This window comes from Pseudochaenichthys georgianus, chromosome 18 (genome assembly GCF_902827115.2).
Source record: "Pseudochaenichthys georgianus chromosome 18, fPseGeo1.2, whole genome shotgun sequence".
NCBI lineage: Eukaryota > Metazoa > Chordata > Actinopteri > Perciformes > Channichthyidae > Pseudochaenichthys > Pseudochaenichthys georgianus.
In genome coordinates, this window is record NC_047520.1 from 15,171,798 (window position 1) to 15,193,107 (window position 21,310).

General features: G+C 41.3%; 1 protein-coding gene across 1 annotated transcript in view; it reads left to right on the forward strand.

Annotated features, from left to right (window-relative positions):
* ppp2r5b (protein phosphatase 2, regulatory subunit B', beta) overlaps positions 1–18,704 on the forward strand; it is a 40,846-nt gene extending 22,142 nt beyond the window's left edge. Inside the window, exons 2-13 of the mRNA XM_034106386.2 lie at positions 1,346–1,542; positions 2,910–3,011; positions 3,691–3,783; positions 4,142–4,272; positions 5,389–5,448; positions 11,479–11,587; positions 14,165–14,218; positions 15,288–15,338; positions 15,413–15,532; positions 16,019–16,146; positions 17,024–17,125; positions 17,707–18,704. Coding sequence (XP_033962277.1) covers positions 1,346–1,542; positions 2,910–3,011; positions 3,691–3,783; positions 4,142–4,272; positions 5,389–5,448; positions 11,479–11,587; positions 14,165–14,218; positions 15,288–15,338; positions 15,413–15,532; positions 16,019–16,146; positions 17,024–17,125; positions 17,707–17,941 — 1,382 coding nt within the window. The 3' untranslated portion in view covers positions 17,942–18,704. The remainder of the gene's footprint in view (positions 1–1,345; positions 1,543–2,909; positions 3,012–3,690; positions 3,784–4,141; positions 4,273–5,388; positions 5,449–11,478; positions 11,588–14,164; positions 14,219–15,287; positions 15,339–15,412; positions 15,533–16,018; positions 16,147–17,023; positions 17,126–17,706) is intronic.
* Positions 18,705–21,310: the final 2,606 nt, after the last annotated feature.

Below are 21,310 nucleotides of genomic sequence, written 5' to 3' on the forward strand. Positions count from 1 at the left end.
TATCTCAATCTTAAAAAGTAGTCAAAACATCACAGAGTAGCTGCGACCACTTTCATTTTTTGGGTTGCAAAGACGTTTTTCTCTAAGGCTGCAACTAAAGACTATTTTTTTATTGATTAATCAATACATTATTTGTTTTAGTCAATTCATCCACATTTTTCTTATTTATTTTAATTTATTGATTAATTTCTGACCAGTCGATTAGTCTTTTGCTTAACTGAATTATACATGATAATTCTTCAACCTTTTATACAAATAATAAAATATTGTTTTTATATAACGATATACACAACAATACTGCACATTACTATATAATATAATGTAAGGCAAGGTTTTGTACCATACAAATTTCAGCTGTAAAATTATTCACAGCTGCAAACATAGTTTATTCAAAATGAATCCGTCTATAATATCAGTCCATCTCACCCTCTCTTACGTTTATAGCAGTTATAACAAACGGGTCATGTATCGTGTCATGAATATATATAAAGCCTAAACACCTGCAACACTCTGCTCGAAAAGAAACTTTGCCAAGACGAGACGTTTTTGATACCTCATGTGTCTTTTCATATGATTTATCTCAAAATAGATCAGCATATTATTGCTAGACCAAGCCTCACATACATTTCACTTATAGAGGAATTTAAACGTTGAATATTTCACTGCTATATTTAGCTTTTGAGTCATCAATCATCTGGTTTCATAGAAAAAGAACCAAGCATTCCCATTTGGCTGCTGTCAAAGCCTATAACTCTATGTTAATGTTTCATTTCTTTACATTTAGCATGTTGCCTCACAATGCTTAGCCGCTAAAGATTCTCCCTCCCTTGGGCCTGTGGAATCAAATGTACACTCATTGCATGAGTTTAGGAATCCATAGCTATCCGCCACTTTCCCTACATCTGTGAGAAGAGTTGTTTTTTGGAGGAACAGGGTTTTAATCAGACGGCCGGCAGCAGGACGTTTCATTGTGACGAACCGGTCTGTGGAACGAATCCGACAGGTAATAGGACTGAGATGCAACACAGCCCTCTGGAAGAAGTGTGTGTGGACATGTGTGTGTGGCGTGCGTGTGCATGGAGGAAGCCTCTGTGTGTGGGTGTGTACAAATTTGTTTATAGAGTAATAGTCTGCTCTTTCCCTCATTACCTTTGAGAGACGATGTCGCCTGGAGAATACATCTATGTGTACTCCAACACTCCCACTTTGTCAAACGATTCACTACCAAACACCACGCGCCTTTCAGGAACGCCATCGGATTTGGCTCAGACTTTTTCTTTTTGTCATTGAACTTATTTGTCTAACATGTCTCCTTCTCTCTCTTTCTCCCTTCTCACTCCTGCAGACGCCCCGGTGGCAGAGTTACATGACCTGTTCTGTAAGAAGCTGCAGCAGTGCTGCGTGCTGTTTGATTTCCTGGACTGCGTGGCCGACCTGAAGGGGAAGGAGATCAAACGTGCGGCGCTCAACGAGCTGGTGGAGAGCGTGGCCACGAGCAGAGGAGTTCTCATAGAGCCTCTGTACCCCGAGGCCATAAAGATGGTAGGAGGCAATGGCGACTCTACACCAATTGAACCGGGGGGACCGAGCTGGGGCCAGTTAATGAATGAGAGGGACACATTTAATGCTGGACAAGGGAGACAAAGACATTGTTCAAGATTTAAACTTTTTCAGTTCAATCAAAGTGCACAAAAAATACAATATAACATTCTTGTGTCAATGACTTAGTTACAATTTTAGTTTAGTTACTTACTTTACCATTAACCTAAATGCAGTTGAGGTATTACATACATTATTTATGTAGCCAAACATAGTTTTTCTTAAAAAATTTCATATTTGTCGGTATTTGTTTTAGTAACTTAGTTTTAATTTATTTAATTATATTACTGAAAAAAAAATTATTTTGGAGGGGGGGCTCAGAGGGGTCCAAGCACAGTGTTACAGCACCCCCATAGAACCGGCCATGGCAGGGGGAGAGGGGTGGACATGATGGACTGTCAGATGGAGAGATGAAAGGAAGAACATTTGAGCACAAACAGTGTTCCTTCAATCCTCATCACCCAGACACCTAGAAAAAGAGAGACACTGTGATATCCAGCTGAGGCTTTAATAAAGAGATAATTTGCAAAGGGTGCGAAGCAGCAATAGGCTGCACAGATGTTGAGAGAGGGAGGGATGGACAGGAACGATAGAGGGGAGGAAAATGTGTGCACACCAACGCAAGTCCCAGAGGATATAGAAAGGAGGAAAGGGAAAAGGGGATTGAGGAGAGAAGGTGAAGCGGGCAGAAGATAGAGCTTATGCTATGGAGTCACTATACCCAGAGGATGTGAAAATGCTGATAGGACAGAGGATGGGATGAAAGGAAAGAGGGAAAAGCTTTAATGTGTGGCCACAAGGAAGGAACCTTAAAAGAAGATGCTCATAAGTGCATAGGTTAGAGTGCAACAGAATAAATGCCATACAGGATGAAAGTTAGAGAGGATGGAAATATTGTAGAATTTCACTCTTATTGTCGTTATCCCTCAGAAGTGTGTGCTTATGAACTTTTTTCAATCCAAGCTAGATGTACATCATGTGAAACAAGCCTATATTTTCCTGCAGTTTTTTCTTACAAAGTTTTAATGTAAGCATATGTATGGAGAGAAGGAGCAGCAGGAGAATAATGGGGCATTTGCTTTTTGCAATATAGTTTATGCACTAAATGGCCAATGGAAATGCATTTGTTGAATTAATCATGACTCTGCTGGCAGCCGGGTTGCAACGCTAAACAGTTCCTCTCAAACACAGAACAGCATCAGAGACGGTCAACTGAATCTAATTGATACAGGAATGTGCTATCGGTCATTTGGTCATTTGGCTCTTTCTTATCTGCCTTTATACCTCTCAACCTCTTTTTCGTTTTCCAGATCTCAGTAAATATCTTCCGGACCCTCCCGCCCAGCGAGAACCCAGAGTTTGACCCTGAGGAAGATGAACCAACACTCGAAGCCTCCTGGCCGCATCTGCAGGTACATTGTTCACGTTGTGGTAGAATAATTGACATGCTTTCATGCGTTTTCTCCTGCAGAGGTGAAAGAAACAAAGTGAAACACAATGCAGTGTCAGTAACTGCTTGAAAAATAGGCCCTACTATATATACATACTGTATTTGCGATTGTGGACAATGCCTTAAAGCACACATCTCCCAGGTGTTGCTTTTAATGCCACATTCAGTGCAGTTCAATCTGCTGTTCAATGCAACATCCTTATGGCCAAATGGAGCTGTTTTATCAGCGGGACTTACAAAATGGAGCTCTCGCTAAGAAGAAATTCACATTTTCTCAATTCACTTGCCCAGAGGACATTTGGGTGTGGTGTGTACAGTCACTTCTCCTCCTTCAGGACGAGATGAATCAAAAGTGTGAAGTCCAAAATGCGTCATGAAGCAAAGTATTCTTTCTTTTCCTGCATAGTTGGGATCTTTTGGTATAAACTTGAGCGGTCATCATCTTACCTAGAGCAACACTTATATGCTTTCTTGCCAAAAGTGAGATGAGGAGATTGACACCACTCTCATGAGAGTTCTTATCTTCTCTTCCAACTCTCGTCAAGAAAATGAATAATTCACCAAATGTCAAACTATTCCTTCAGGAGGCAAACGCAGACAATAGTTGACGTCTTATCTCTTGCTGTTTGTGCCTCCATTAGCTGGTGTACGAGTTCTTTCTGCGTTTCCTGGAGAGCCCGGACTTCCAGCCCTCCATGGCCAAGCGCTACGTCGACCAGAAGTTTGTCCTGCAGGTAATCCTCTCCTCTCCTCGCAGTTTGTCGAATCCAAATCTCTGGGATGTTTCTAAAATCTTGATAAATGGAGAGGTATAAATAAATTAAGCCCTTCTTTGAAACGGCAGCCATCTTATATCCCTGCTGGAGCGCTCTCAAATGTAGTTATCTAAGTTGGGGCATGTATACAAAATTGACAAAGAGACTCCAAAGTTCTTGACGTGTAATCTTTTTTCTTTAATCCTGTTTTAGTAATGGAGTAAAAAACACTTTGTAATATTCATTTTGGTGGGTAAAAATACCGCCATGTTCCCACGATTTGGATGTAGAAGGGAGAAGGTTATAATGTATTTGTAATTATCTCCTCCGTGTGCAGCTGCTGGAGCTGTTTGACAGCGAGGACCCCAGGGAGAGGGAGTACCTAAAGACCATCCTGCACCGTGTCTATGGAAAATTACTGGGACTCCGAGCGTACATCCGCAAACAGATCAACAACATCTTCCTCAGGTATAGGCCGCGTACCATCAATCCAATGCACAGGACGTAACGGTGCTATTTATAGCCCCTTTAACATCAATAAATCAAACGTTAGCCAACAAAGACCATTAGCAGGGGGAAACGCTGCGTTTATAACCACTGTAATGCATCGTTTCAGCCTGGTGCGTCATGATTTTATAGCAAGTCATTTTAAAGTGTTTCACAATCCTAAATAAGGGAAAACCTCACACATTGTTTGGTTACCCTCTTTGCTTGTCTTACAAAACGAAATGTGCTATACTTTTGTAGTGAAACCCGACACAGTGTAAGTCTCCTTTTTAATTAGGTGAATAAATCCTAGTAATTATATTGGATTTTTTATATGTAGCCGCGAGTGAGGATGGCTTCTGTAGTTCTTTTGCTGACTCAGAACTACACCTAAGAGGCTGACGTTAACAATTCTCCCACACAGCTGCTCGTAATTAAAGTCTGGACAATATGAAGTCTATGGTGCATAAGAATAAACACAGAGAAGACGGTTCATTTTAAAGAAGCAAAACATGACTGTGCACATTTGCAGTCCACGCATCTCCGTTCTGCATCTATCCAAAGTGTTGAATCATCGTGTTGTGACATAAATCTCCTCAAATAACTAGAGTGCTGCGATGTACAATCATGTTTCATCTCACTGAGTGTTCCTGAATTGTCAATTTGTGCAAAATAATTCAAGCACAGCACTGCAACGCGCTCTTTTTCTGTCCCAGTCAACTTGTTCCGCTATCATTGTTTTTACATTTTGACGGGTGCAGGTAAGCATTACTCTGCTAAACTGTTATTGTACTTTATTCTCATCTAAACACCACAGAGGTAACAGACACAGCACATTCCCTGCAGGAATAACAAGGAATAATATGCATTTTTTTGTTGTTGCAATAATCCAAAATCCAATTGAAAAATCTAATTGGGCTTTTGTGGAGGGAACCAGGGTGATGCTAACGTACACACATATGTGATCCCTGCAGCACTCTGTTTTAAGCATTGAAAAAAATGCAGTCCTTCTTTTAGTTGCTTTTACATTTGCTGACCTACAAAGGTTCCTAGATCTACTGATGCATAATTACAAGACATTTGTGTTTTGTTTTTTAGGTTCATATATGAAACTGAGCACTTCAACGGAGTCGCGGAGCTTCTGGAAATCCTCGGCAGGTTCGTAACCATAATCACACACACACATTTTAGAGCTGCTGCTATGGAGGAAAGTATACTCTGTAGTATATCATTGCTTAATGAATGCATTTTGATTTGAGTGTGAACAAACACACACACTCTTACACACAAACTCTACTTGGCCAGCTGCTCCTATTCAGGAGACAGCTGGAAACTCAGTGAATTGAGCAACTACGAAAAATGGCTGCAACAGCTCAACACAATAAGCAATAAGCATTTCTTTTTTGATTTATCGTCTTAGTTGCTTCTTTCTTATCAGGTAAAAACAACTGTGTGTTTAGAGCTTGACAGATTGAGAAATTAGTTGTATTGGAATTAGTAAATCTGGGGGGTGGCAGGAAGGAAGGGAGGTTAAATACATACATGGAACTGACTCAGAGGTTTGTGTGGTGTATTGCTTTGTCTCTAGAGCCAGTAACAGAAATATGAGAAAGATAGAAATGAGAGAGCAAGGGGCTAATAAACAACATGTCCCACTCTCTGCCTGTGCTCGTAAGCAAATCGATGGGAGACACAGTAATAAAGACAATGAAATGGGAGGGAGAATATGGAGAATGAATACAAACAAAATCTGTGATACTATAACGTTTGTTTTGCTCATCCATGTCTGTGTGTTACTAAACTAAAGTCTTTGCATGGCTAGCTTAGCAAAAGGTCACAACATAGCCACAGTATTTAGCTGGCTAGGTACGTGCAACCCAGTCTCACGGCATTTCGTGTTATAGTCACGAAATGTAATCTATTGATTCGTGTTCACCAACACGACTTCCCTATTTTTTTTCGTGCCACACAGAACGATTTTAAAAACGATGTAAATAATAACAAATTAGAAGGAAAAGATAAAAAAAATACAGATTTCAGTATTCTGAGACTCCATTTATTTTCCTCGCGGACAGCAAGAAAGGTCCGACATCATACGATTAAAAATAAAAACAATAATCGTGCCTTGATATTGAGTAAGAAAATGTTTTTATGTATCACACAGCTTCCGGTCTTCCAAGACCCGACCGGACAAAAAGACGTGGTGCAGGCACGAAACATTCTACCAATAGAAATACATTGCTTTTAAAATCGTTCTGTGTGACACGAAAAAAATGGGAAAATCGTGTTGGTGAACACGAATCAATAGATTCAATGTATTTCGAAATGCCGTGAGACTGGGTTGGTACGTATGGGGACAGGCCAATACAAACGGGGACTGTCCCCGGAAAACGGGGACGTCTGGTCACCCTAAGCTAGTTGGCTGGCGATGTGCGAAGTGGCCAGGGGCGGACTGGCCATCTGTAGAATCTGGAGAATCACAGAACGACCTGTCGTCAAGGGCCGTTGACGGCCGGCTCGGTTCGCTGACGGCCGGCTCGGTTCGCTGACGGCTGAGGCTGCGGCCACACGAGGACGAAAACGGTCGTTTGCGTTACTGTTTAGTGTCATATAGACCGTTCGGCCACACGAGGACGACCGAATACGGCACTCAACGACTGAGGAAACGATAACGGGTCCCAAGGTGGATAGAACGGCATACGCAACGCTCTGGGGGGTCCAACGGCCCCTATACGATCATTTTCTGATAATGATGAGGCAATAGCCCCGCCTCTCCCCACCTCTGCTGCTCACCCCCGCGTCAAAGTAAACTGCACACTGAATTCAGATTATTTATCTTTCTCTCGATATGGACCTAAACGCGAGTGAAGTCTAATCTGACAGGACGGAGACAGGCAGCTGTGCTCACCTGCAGCTCCTCCCGCTGCAGCAAATCATCACCCTTAGCTATTTTAATTACCTCTCAAACTCCCTAAACTAGTTATAAATATGTTTATTTTTACTGTCGGCCAGGTCACTCATTACTGGATCAGATGCTGCATGAGACAGACACTGACGCTGTCCGAAGAGAGGGAGGAAAAAGAGAGGCTCCGTATATTTTATTATTATATTATATAGAGTCGTTATTCATTTGTTTTAAAGGTGGGGTAGGTAAGTTTGAGAAACCGGCTCGAGATCGCTAGAATTTGAAAATACACAACCGGAGAAAATCTGCCACTTCCTTATAGAGCCCCTCCTCCAACACACATGAACTCGCACATGACCAATGAGGGCACGAGATAAGTTTGTGCCCCGATGGAAGGCTGACAGGCAGGTAGGCCAACCAATACTGTAAAAAGTACAACCAATCGGTTGTACTTTTTTCAGTATTACGGCTTCTACAGATTCAATTTTTTTATGGATTTTTTGTCAAAGCACTTAAGATATTCATTGCTATCCGGATGTTAAGAGCATTCCATGGAATATAACAAAAAGTGTATCTCGAGCCGGTTTCTGAAACTTACCTACCCCACCTTTAAAGCTCAATAAATAACAAAGAAGACCTTTGACCGGCACTTTTATAATTTTGTCCGGAAGATTTAAACTTTAATACACGTTGACTGGCGAAAAACTCTGCCCGGTTCCCTCGGCCCCCACCGCGGAGAATAAACAGAAGGGCAACCATGACAACCATGCTTCTTCGCTGCTTTTGTGGAGGAAGGTACAGCGCCACGTACAGGCTCCTGCATATGTACTGCAGCTTCTCCAGCGGTTGGAGCTAAACGGAGCGGTCTCGTGTGGGCAGACACTATCCGGATAACTATTGGGTGTGGACGGAAGCTTTTTTGCGATTGCGTTTGCGTTAATCCTATGCGTTTAGCCGTTTTCGTCCTCGTGTGGCCACAGCCTGAGACGCCTTAATTGTCTATGTTTTTAAACGGCACCATTGAAGTTGCGCCGACAGCGTTGACAGTCCTAGTCACTAGCACCCCTCGTTGACAATTCACGTGGGCTGGTCTGGGTGAGATTCCAGGGCTGTTTTTTTGTCCCAGTCCGCCCCTGGAAGTGGCTCTGTGATGCTAACGCACATAACAGGAGAGGGTTGTTAATTCCTTTGTGGAAGCAAGCAAATGCATACATACATATGAATGAATCTGTCCCATATACAATGTAGACTTGCTTCAGAGCAAGTTTGAGGCAGAGATATTAGCAATTAGTTTTAAATTGACATACATAAAGTTGATAGAAGTTTAGACACAGAGAGATTGACGAAGACAGAATTAACATAAGAGGATGGAAGCTGATAAATCGGAAACAAACAAACAAATCAGTGCTAGATATGAATTTCTCTCAAGGGCATTCTGTGCTGGAATCTAGTCCTTCTTTCTCTTTCATTATTTGACACTAATAAGACTTTAAATAATCGTTATTGATGTTTAGCATAGAAAAAAGTAAAGAGAATTAAAATAATTTTTGGATTGAAAATATTTAGGGTGATGGGAAGGATTTGTCTGAAAGAGCTAATACTTAACATTACACTCAATTCATACAAAATCTGGGCTACCATTTCACCTGACCAAAAAAGTGAGATGAAATATGAATGAAGTTTCAGAATGTGGGTTAATGTAGAGAAAAGAGGGGGAGGTAGAGAAGAGGATGAATACAAGGTGAGAAACTGGAGGGAGGGTTGGGGGGGAGGGAGGGAGAGAGGATGAGTGAGTCAGAAGAGGAGAGCAGGAGAGGAGAGAGAGAGGTTCGTATTCATGTTGGTGGTAACAGAGGTATTTATAGCTCCTCCCACACACGGAGAGAGGGAGAGAGGGATGGCTGAGGGAGGATGCGTTGTACAGGAAGTAAAAGAGAGAGAGAGAGAGAGAGACGGAGAGGAAGAAGAGAAGAGGAGGCTGAGGGAAAGATCAGAGGAACAGCAGGAGGGAGATATTATTGAAGAAATCTTCTTTTAGACAAAGATGCTAATAGAAAATGAAGGCAAGACAGACAGACAGGTAAATAAGAGTCACACTCCAGGTTTAGTCCCCCCCCCTTTCCCCCGCAGGCTAAACTACAATGACAATCAGTGCAGCGGTGGCCACAGACCACACATTTGTCCAGTCACTTGGAAATGGACACAGTACAAGAATAGACTCCAACACACACACACATTTGCACACAGAACATGAAAGCATTGAGAGGCAGTCGGCCCCTGGGCACATACAGTATGTGCAGAAAGGCCCCGCCAACGCTCCTACATAGAAGCAACATACAGAGTCTATAGTTAATTAATGTGTCTCTTTTATCTGGTATTAGTCTTTTTCCCCTATTTCTGTAGTAATTGTTTGTCTCTTCATAGTTATTTTGTGTGTCTTTGTGGTTGTTTTGCACATGTTCATAGTTGTTATGAGGCTCTTTTTGTTTCTTTCAGCTGTTGTTGTTTTGTGTTTATAATAGTTTTTGCGTTTTTATTGGTCTGTAGTTGCTTTGCCCCTTTTGTAGTCGTTTGTGTGTCTTAGCACTTGCTCTGCGCCACTTTTTTTAGAGACTCAAACCAAGTGCTAGGAGACACTTGCATTGAGTCTCTTTTTGTCTCTTTGCAGTCATTTTGCTTTGTTTGTAGCTGTTTGGTGTCTTTGTTGTCTCTTTGTGGTCGTTATGTGTCTTTGTTGTCTCTTTGTGGTCGTAATGTGTCTTTGTTGTCTCTTTGTGGTCGTTACGTGTCTTTGTTGTCTCTTTGTGGTCGTTATGTGTCTTTGTTGTCTCTTTGTGGTCGTTATGTGTCTTTGTTGTCTCTTTGTGGTCGTTATGTGTCTTTGTTGTCTCTTTGTGGTCGTAACGTGTCTTTGTTGTCTCTTTGTGGTCGTTACGTGTCTTTGTTGTCTCTTTGTGGTCGTTACGTGTCTTTGTTGTCTCTTTGTGGTTGTTACGTGTCTTTGTTGTCTCTTTGTGGTCGTTATGTGTCTTTGTTGTCTCTTTGTGGTCGTTACGTGTCTTTGTTGTCTCTTTGTGGTCGTAATGTGTCTTTGTTGTCTCTTTGTGGTCGTTACGTGTCTTTGTTGTCTCTTTGTGGTCGTTATGTGTCTTTGTTGTCTCTTTGTGGTCGTTACGTGTCTTTGTTGTCTCTTTGTGGTTGTTACGTGTCTTTGTTGTCTCTTTGTGGTCGTTATGTGTCTTTGTTGTCTCTTTGTGGTTGTTACGTGTCTTTGTTGTCTCTTTGTGGTCGTTATGTGTCTTTGTTGTCTCTTTGTGGTCGTTATGTGTCTTTGTTGTCTCTTTGTGGTCGTTATGTGTCTTTGTTGTCTCTTTGTGGTCGTAACGTGTCTTTGTTGTCTCTTTGTGGTCGTTACGTGTCTTTGTTGTCTCTTTGTGGTCGTTACGTGTCTTTGTTGTCTCTTTGTGGTTGTTACGTGTCTTTGTTGTCTCTTTGTGGTCGTTATGTGTCTTTGTTGTCTCTTTGTGGTCGTTACGTGTCTTTGTTGTCTCTTTGTGGTCGTAATGTGTCTTTGTTGTCTCTTTGTGGTCGTTACGTGTCTTTGTTGTCTCTTTGTGGTCGTTATGTGTCTTTGTTGTCTCTTTGTGGTCGTTACGTGTCTTTGTTGTCTCTTTGTGGTTGTTACGTGTCTTTGTTGTCTCTTTGTGGTCGTTATGTGTCTTTGTTGTCTCTTTGTGGTTGTTACGTGTCTTTGTTGTCTCTTTGTGGTCGTTATGTGTCTTTGTTGTCTCTTTGTGGTCGTTACGTGTCTTTGTTGTCTCTTTGTGGTCGTTATGTGTCTTTGTTGTCTCTTTGTGGTCGTTACGTGTCTTTGTTGTCTCTTTGTGGTCGTTATGTGTCTTTGTTGTCTCTTTGTGGTCGTCATGCGATTTTTCATAGTCATCATGAGTCTGTTTGTATCTCTTTATAGTCTTTTTATGTTTCTTCGTAGACATTTTGAATCTCTTCTTGGTTGATGTATGTCTTTTTGAGGGACATTTTGTCGTTGGCCCTGTAGGCCTGTACATTAATACATTCATTGAAGTATATAGTAGGTTAAGGAGTTTAATGCAATGCTTTTTGGTAAATAGTAATACATATCCATTTAACTACTGTCCATAAAGTTAACATACCAAAAGTATAACCTTCTTAAGTAAGAAAGCAAACATGATTTTTAAAAGAGTTCAAATGCCACAAAGTGGAAGTATTTATACTGTATTTACCTGTCCCTTTCCCTCCTGCAGCATCATAAACGGCTTCGCCCTGCCCCTGAAGGCCGAACACAAGCAGTTCCTGGTCCGGGTTCTCATCCCGCTACACACGGCAAAGTCCCTTTCCATCTTCCACGCACAGGTCAGGGACATCCATGCATAATTCCAGTATTTAATTGTCTTAGTTTGTAAATATTTGTCGTAATATTTCTTCGATGTGTATTATATGTCTTTCAAGGGTTCACATTAAGGTTAGGTTCTAATGATTTTAGATTTTTAAGCAAAGAACAACAAAACTTTGATGAATGTTTTGTGTTTGCCACTGAAACTACAAAACTACGAAATTAAACCCAAAATGGGCAGTTCTTCTCCTAACTTAGGCATGCATTACTGAAGATTATAGAGAACTTGCCCCCCCCTACTGTCATAAAATCAAACCGATTTGTATTTTATTTTCAGACTTTTCTACTATTAAGAGGAGTTAGCAACTAACAAATCAATCATACAAGAATATGTCTCCTTCCTGCAATGTCTCTGACGTGCCACTAGGAGGCAGAGTTGGGTCACAGATAATGCTGCAGAGACTCACCTTTGAATTACACTCAGTGCGTTGGCCTTCGGTGTGTTTCTGTACGTGAATGTGTGTTTGGGTTATTATAATATTTGGCAGCGCAGATGGCAGCCAGTTTTTGGTGTGTGCATTTTGTTTCTGCCACACGTATCAGATGATGTGTGTGTATTCTGAGGCTCAGCATCACCGTGCCCTACATTTCTCCTCCCCGTCTCTCTCTGTGGTTCACACACATACATTATTCACACACTCAAACACACAGTTTGACAGGGTCACGGGGGATACAGTGGTGGCGGACAGCAGTTTGTGCTCGGTAGGCGTGGCTCTGCATGAGTGACCCACTTCTGCATATTAATATCAAGATATTAGATCACAGCAGCACCTTTGATTCATCTTTAAGGTTTTCAGACACTTTGAATCATCCTTCCCGTAGCCTTTTCTCATTTTTATTCAGGTCACTGGATTGTAGTAACAGCTATAATGTGAAGCATTACCATGGTTACGCATCATGCTTCCAAATGGCAAAAAGCAAATGCAGTGCTTTAATATTTTAAGCACATAAAAGACTGTTTATTTTAAAGTGGAGCTGATATATATGTTTTTAATGCAAAAAACAAAACAGTATTTCCTTGATGGCTGAAAAATGTAAAGAAAAGACACTTTATCTTTGTTTTTGCAGTGATAGTAAAAAGTGAGGAGAATATCATTTCCAATTTGTTACATGATTCACAGATCGTGCTAATGTGTGTTTATCTCAGAGTCATTTAAGTGTTAAAAGATTGAAAAGTCAACTTTTTTATGTGCAAGTCATGGGAAATATGCAGACAAGAAGCCAACATCTCTAGAATGAATTCACCCCTAAAAATAGACCCTTATCTGACCTGTGACCTTGACATATAAATAATTAAATATTAATATAATATAAGCTTTAAAAGATTAAAACCTCCATAATCCTTAGCCTAATAACGGCCTCCTATACACACAATGACAAGCCTGACAACAGAATCCAACATATTCACCCCAAGAGGCTTCTTTAAAGTCTCACTAAGACTCTAAATAGTTTGACCGATCAGTACTTTAATCCTTCTCTTTTTCCTGCTTTTCTGTCAAACTTAACATCCCTCCTTTCTCCGATCACCTTTATTTTGTTGCCTTTGCTTCCTCTTATCCTCTGCTTCTGTTGTGTTGTGAGTTAGGGACAGGAAAGTTAGGGATGGAGCGATAGAACAAGAAAGAAAAGGGATTAGACAGGGTAAGGAAAAGGTGAAAGCTATGGACGGTTACAATAAAAATTAAGTAAAAACCAAACATTAATAATCTGACGGTACACATCCTCTACTGTGCAACTTTACAAACGGACAATCCAGCATAGTTTTGTATTGATGACATGAACATATTGATCTGAAAGTCGTGAAATGTACCAGGAGAGTAATAAGTTGAAAAAGGCAAAGGTAAAAATAGGACAGAGACAGAGAGGCAGAGACAGGAGGTCTAACCTCTATCTCACATTGCCCTTAAGGGACTTTGTGTGTGTGTGACATCACTCCTTCCGAAGTAAACATACGCACACACAGACTCCGTCGCCACGGTGCCCACTCGCCACGGCAACAGGCCTGGGTGGAGGGGGCAACCGCAAAACACACACACGCACACATGTACGCACGCACACACTCGTGAATAATAGGAAATGATTGCCAGATCGTATAAGATGAGACAAGGGCTCACACACACACACACACACACACACACACACACACACACACACACACACACACACACACACACACACACACACACACACACACACACACACACACACACACACACACACACACACACACACACACACACACACACACACACACACACACACACACACACACACACACACACACACACCCACACACACTCGTGACACACATCTCCCATTGGAAAACTTGCCTTTCCGATCTTTAGCCGGGTGTAATCCTGAGGGATAAGTGCTAAGATCCCCATTGTCTCCTTGACAGCTTCAGGGAATGTGACTGTGTTTTAGTGTGTGTGTGTGTGTGCGTGTATATGTGTGTATATGTATATGTGTGTGTGTATGTATGTGTAAGGCATTAAGATATAGTGTGTGTTCTAACCACATCTCCTCTTTCCTTACAGCTGGCCTACTGTGTGGTGCAGTTTATGGAGAAAGATGCTACAGTGACTGAATACGTAAGACTGTGTTTTACACGTTAAATTTAAAGCATATTGGTTTTCAAGTCTTGCCCATCATTTCTATCAACCGAAGTAATTGCTGAGATCTTTACCAAGGAAAAAAGGAAAGGCCCCGGGTCCTTTCACGTTCAAACAAGTGTAATAAAGGTGCTCTATGGTGCTGGACAAAAAGTAGAAAAAAGAAGCGACGTCTGATTCCTGGTAAAAGTGAATAAGCCTTCGATCAGCTGGCTCTCTAAAGGGGAATTTCCCAAAACATAGTCAACGGTTGTACATGCCATGAACCAGATATTTCCTTAAGGAGTTGGAGGAGACCAAAACAGAGCTATAAGGAGAATGAATACTGGACTTGGGTTCTCCAGGTAGCCAGAAACATGACTCCCAATGACTGCTAGTGTAACTCTGCGTCTGCACGATGTGTGAAGTAAGTTGGTTCCTGTTTGCCACGTCAACATTATTCGGTGATAATATATCATCGTTGTGCCAGAAGATCTATAAACACTGCCTTTAATGAACTCTCACTGCCACTGCTTTAGAATAAATCAGATGTCTTACCGTAACTTCTATTCTTGTATTTTATTCCAGTCTTATTCTATTTTAACTTGTTTTTAATTTAATTTTAATCTCTTGGCTTTGTAATGATCAATTGAAATGTTGTTTGTGTTGCACTATATCTTAATGCCTGATTCCCCAAGTTGATCAAAGTAGTTTAAAAATTAAAAAACGTTCGCATTTTTTACCCAAAAGCAGTTAAATAAATGATATAAGTGACAAAACTATGAAGTAAGACTCAAGTAGTAATAAACTGAAGTCACATGACCATCAAACATCATAATCAGTGTTAGTCCTGTTACTAGTTCACCAATGTCTTTGCTATAACCAAAACAAATCTTCATTTGGCAACAACCAATACAATAAAAAGAACAACGTTTATAACATATTTGTTAATGGCCCAGCCGGAGTCTGAATCTGAGTGAACGGCACAGATGGACGCCAGCCAGACCCCCTGCTGAGATAAAGGCTGCCGTGTTTATTCATATTAATGTGCTTCATATTTTCTCTGCAGATCATCAGAGGGCTGCTCAAGTACTGGCCGAAAACGTGCACGCAGAAAGAGGTGAGAAGGGGAATGATAAAAAGATGCAGACTCTGTCCTTTATGTGTTGATGATACCAATGTGTGTGTGTTCAGGTGATGTTCCTGGGGGAGATTGAGGAGATCCTGGATGTAATCGAGCCCTCTCAGTTCATCCGGGTCCAGGAGCCGCTCTTCAGGCAGATCGCCGCCTGCATCTCCAGCCCTCACTTCCAGGTACACACGCACACACACGCACGCACACACGCACGCATGCACGCACGCACGCACACACACACACACACACACACACACACACACACACACACACACACACACACACACACACACACACACACACACACACACACACACACACACACACACACACACACAGTAATTTGGGGGACAACAGTAGAAAAGGACACTTTGAAGCTAGAGCTCTAGATCTAAAGCCTGATATAATAGAACTTGTGATTCCATTCTCTCAGGACTGTAGGATTAAAACAATATGGTTTTAATCTGGACATTTCTGTGTTTTGGGAGTAATAACCCTGAAAATTGCAAATTGCAAATAAATTGTATTATATCACTTTTAGAAAAAAACAATCCACTCAAGATCGTACAACTTTACAAACTGTGGGCACTAACACTTGTCTGATGGAAATAATCCTGTTACCTCTTTGCTAAATGGAAGTGTGTGTGTGTGTGTGTGTGTTTCAGGTAGCGGAGCGGGCTCTTTACTTCTGGAACAACGAGTACATCCTCAGTCTGATCGAGGAGAACTGTCAAGTCATCCTGCCGCTGGTGTTCGCCACGCTGTACAGAGTCTCCAAGGAGCACTGGAACCAGTCAGTCTCACACACACACACACACACACACACACACACACACACACACACACACACACACACACACACACACACACACACACACACACACACACGCACAAATACACACTCGCACAACTCATAATTGACATTGTTTTTATTTTAAATTAGGGGCAACTTGTGTATAAGATATCTCTTTGTATCGCTCCATAAATCAGAAACAACTGGCAAGCTATACAAAAATACAGGTTTCGGCTTTTCTTAAAGAACAAAAAGGTTCTTAAAATCACTCTCTGAACGATATATAAAGAAACCCTTAGAACCATCAGAGTGCAGATTAATATAGGAAAAGTGTGGTGTGTAAGAGCCACTGAAGAAGAGATTTCTGGCTTGGAACATAAGAAAAAAAGTATTTTGAGAAAACTGCTTTTTAAAGGATGTATTCTATAATTCACAAGTCTAATAGATATCACCATGAAACTTTCCCGCTTGATTGTTGACTCATTTTCAATTTCACATTTGCATTTTGGATGTCTTCTTTCAACAAGTCTGAGAGAAAACATGTTATTGAAGCAAAATAGCCAAAAACCTCATAATTGACCGTGATAAAAAATGTTTTCCCGTACTGTCTCACTGCGCCACTCCTATTATGTAAGAAGATCACTTAGCAACACTAACTTTCCAGCAGTGACACATATGTACAATCCTCCCATCATACGTATTAAGTACATGCTAAAAACGTTAGCATCAGAGCTGATAAACTACAAGGGACACATATGAGTGATGCCCAGGTCGTGTTCCACGAAACACATGTTGGCCATCTCACACTTGCAAACCTCTAACTCCTGACCCATAATGCAATGGGGCTGAGATTCATCATGATGTCTTCTTTTTTCAGGACCATCGTGTCTCTGATCTACAATGTGCTGAAGACCTTCATGGAGATGAACAGCAAGTTGTTTGATGACCTCACTGCCTCCTACAAAGTGGAGAAACAGAAGTGAGTGTGTGTGTGTGTGTGTGTGTGTGTGTGTGTGTGCGCGTGCGCGTGTGTCACTGGATAGTACAGTGACAACGACAGGAAGATCAGAGGTCCTGAGTCATGTTTTAAATGGTATTTCTTCCATTATCCATCACATTATATTTCACGGCGTAAGTATTTATCACTTAGGTCATCTTTTCAACATGAATCACATCATGATTCCACTCATTCATCACTGGGTTTTAAAGGGAATATAATGGGTTCTATTGAAGTGTGTGAGTTCAGCGCGGAGTCGGTGTCATGGCCTGGTTAACTGCAGCATAGAGACGGGCACAAGATACCTTTAGCCTGGTTCTATTTAAACATGTAAAATGAATACGCTTACTAAATGTCTTTTGTAATCAAGCTGTGCAGATACCATTTGTATTCACTTTTCCTATATTTGAAAGACTTCTACCTAAATTGCACTTTTTATAAGACATTTAAGAGGAAAGTGTGAAGGTTTCTCCAACACAGAGCAACATATCTTCAGCGGCTTCTCCACCTTTTCTTTCTCTTCATCCTTTTCCTTTCCTCTTCTTCCCCCCCTGCCTCTCCAGAGAGATGAAGAGGGAGCGGGAGCGTGCCGACCTCTGGCGGGGTCTGGAGGAGCACCAGGACCGCCGGATGCAGATGCTCACCGAGGCCGCCAGGAACCAGCGCAACCTCCAGGAGCGAGGCGAGAGAGGGGACCCGCCGAGCCCCTCGTCCCTGCAGACGGCTCACTCCGACCAGCCCGAGCCCAAGCCCAGCGGGGCCTCCTCTTCCTCTGGAGCCGGGGAGAGCGCCACCTAGGTGCTGCTCCACGGAGAATGGATAGCACGGGGTTATGGGACAGGGAGACAACACAAGGTTGATGGTGAAAAGTGTTGGGAGAGAAAAGGTACAAAACGAATCCACAGCTCTTTTTATCTTGTATCATGGAGGGCGTGGCTTTTTGTGAAAAAGCGCACAAGCTCAGTGATCCGAGGTAAAGGCTGCACCTTTCTTTTCTGACAGAGTTGTGTGAAAGTGGTTCACTTTTTGCTGTGCACACATCATGTCGCAGATCAGAAGATGAATACTGCCCAAAAGTGCAGACTGTCATTTTAATCAGCGGCTGGTTCCTAACTGCAGGTCAGTATCCAAACATTGGTAGCTGGCCTGCTTAAAATCAGCCTCAAAATAAGAGATGAAATTTCTCTTTTGGTGCAACACTTACCAAGTTTAACGTGTCTAACTTGTCTTGATATTTAACCAACCGAGTCTGTACTGTGGCCGCGTATTTATCTTTTGCTCAGAGATGCTTATTTCATGCGTGGACAGCACAATACGTCAATAAAACAAAGGAAGCAATTTCACACAAATGTCCCGAAACTGTTGCTGCACAGACCAGAAACACACAGAAACACACACATAGTCGCAGGTACATATTTACTGTAAATATGAGTAGACAGAGCAGAGAGAAAATGTATCAAACAAAAAAAAGCATCAAATTATTTCATCCAGTTTTTGTTCCACACACACCCAAACACACACACACACACACACACACACACACACACACACACACACACACACACACACACACACACACACACACACACACACACACACACACACACACACACACACACACACACACACACACACACACACACACACACACACACACACACACACACACACACACACACACACACAGCTGGTTCTGCCGGGTTGGTCGGGCCTATGAAGATGATGATGATGATGATTATATAAAGTACAATACTGTTCCTTCTTCTTACTTGTTACTCTACTACTCTACTCTACTCTAAGTACTACTGATGATGATGATGATGATGATGATGATGATGATGATGATGATGATGATGATGATGATGATGATGATGATGATGATGTTTTTATATATATACATATGTCTCTGGATATTTCTGTAGTGTATTATGGGAGAAACACTAGTGTAGCAGATACCATAGAGGGGAAGGCCGGCTGGAATTCTGGGTTCACACGTTAGCTGTACGCGGCCATCATGGTGAGTGCTGGAATTCAGCCGAGTTCCCCTTTAACAGACCTTAAAGAGTAGGGGGATGAACTGGACTGGTGGTGGCTGTTTTTCTTTTACTTTGAAAATCGGGATGTTTGTGGTGCGGCGGGCTTAATTTAAAAAGGGTATCTCGTAACAAATCCAAAAACATTCCATATTTAGAGATCATTTTGCATTAGGCTGCCGAGTGGAGCTTTCTTGTAAACAAAGTTATTTTTAAATCTAGTGTTGCTCAACAAAACACATATACAAATTGTGATGACCATAAAACACTTGATTTTTAGATATTTTAACTCTTTAATTGTTTACATCCATGTTTACCTGCTAGCATTTTTCTTCTTCCCTTATTTAGCAGCACACTGCTAACTTTCTTTGCACATTTTCGCACACAAACAATGGAATAGCATGAAACTGGTAGCATGATGGGAATCACATTGCCCCTTGTGCGCAATAGAAACATAACAGGCCCGCTTAATAAAAACAAAAAAACTCCACAGGGTACTTTTTATTTTAAATTTGCAGCACACAATTGTCTTTTTTTGTTTACAATGTACTAATTTGCTTCCATACTTATCGCAAAGTTGAAGTTTTTAATCAACCAATTTCTAACCAAAAATGTATCCATGCGTAATAGCAAACCCGACCCCACACAGAGGGTACCGGGGTACAAACGAAGCGCACCACAAGTGTTTCAGACTAAAAAGAAAAACACACATCCAGTTTGATGTCGGAGCCGGAGCGTCTGTTCCTTTAGGCAGAGACCTGACGCTGCTCGGTGGCGACTTGGTGTGAACCGAGAAGAATCAGTTTATTCTTGTCTGATCATGATGAAAAAGTGACGTGGGGGAAAAAACTGGAAAAAATTATTTTAGCAATATTTTCATTCTTTCAGGATAATCTGTGTTTTTTAGGGGGTTAAACAGGAAGTGGGTGTCACTCTCAAATGTTTACCCCCCACTCTTGTTTTTACTCCTGTTGCGTCCTTGATATTCACATTGTCTTAAAGGTACTTTCTGTGTACATTTATTTAAAGAATCTTTGCTTTGTAATTACGTTGTTTTTTTCTCTTCGTTTTTGTATGATCTTGTTCATTTTTGTGGAATTCTGATACTGATGCTATTTATTTTCAATTTGATCAGGAAATGTAACCATTTTGAAGATGATGGTCAGGTTGTGTGTGTGAGTGAGTGAGTGTGTGTGTGTGTGTGTGTGTGTGTGTGTGTGTGTGTGTGTGTCCGGTGAGTGAATCAGTGAGCAGGAGACGAGCGTAGACAGAGCGATCGAGAACGAGAGAAAAACGGTTCTCTCTTTTTCTCTCTCTCTCCTTCTCTCCTTCCTGAGGGACAGGGTTTGAATCTGAATGTATCGTGAAACAAATCGATGGATTGTTTTTTTGACGCTTGAGACGCAGAGCTACCTGTCGGCTGCTTCGTAACCAAACATTCAAAAACCCTTCGAACCAGCAGTTTTTTTTTTTTAAACTCTCACATCCAATCATGCCTGAGTCAACAAGGTTTTGAAATCCACTTGGCAAGTTGTATTGAGCTGTACACGACTGATTTAGCATTTAAAGCAATTTTCCAGGTTTTTTCTGAACACTTTAAGTCTGAGTTTGGCCAACTGTGTTCCTTTCAGGCTGCAATCACCTATTCTTCCATTGCTTTGTTGAAAAAAAAAAATATATTATTGCTTTCAAATGTTAAAACTGCTGCTTTGCATATCATTTCAAGTCTAACACATTTGGCAGCCATATTTTCAAATGTGTGCATGAAAGTTAATTTGGTGAACTTGGATTCAGTCATTTGACACTAAATCATCAATTCATTATCATTAATTCACATGTACTATTTGTTCCCAACCATCTGGCTTGTGACCCATTGAAACAAACAAAACTCCTCGGCCTGTTTGTGGACAGAGATCAACCAAAGAGTGTTTTTTTTGTTCATGTTTTTTTCAGAAGCCTTGAGAGGTCTCCCTTATTACAATTCATAAGTCTTGGGCAAAATACAAATCAAGTGTTTGTTCCAATTGAGTGCTCAACTTCAACATTTCAAATTGGCTTTAATTTAAGGAACATCCCAAAATTAAACGATTTATTGAAGGACCCAAAACTTAGGAAGCGTTGACATAAGTCTATT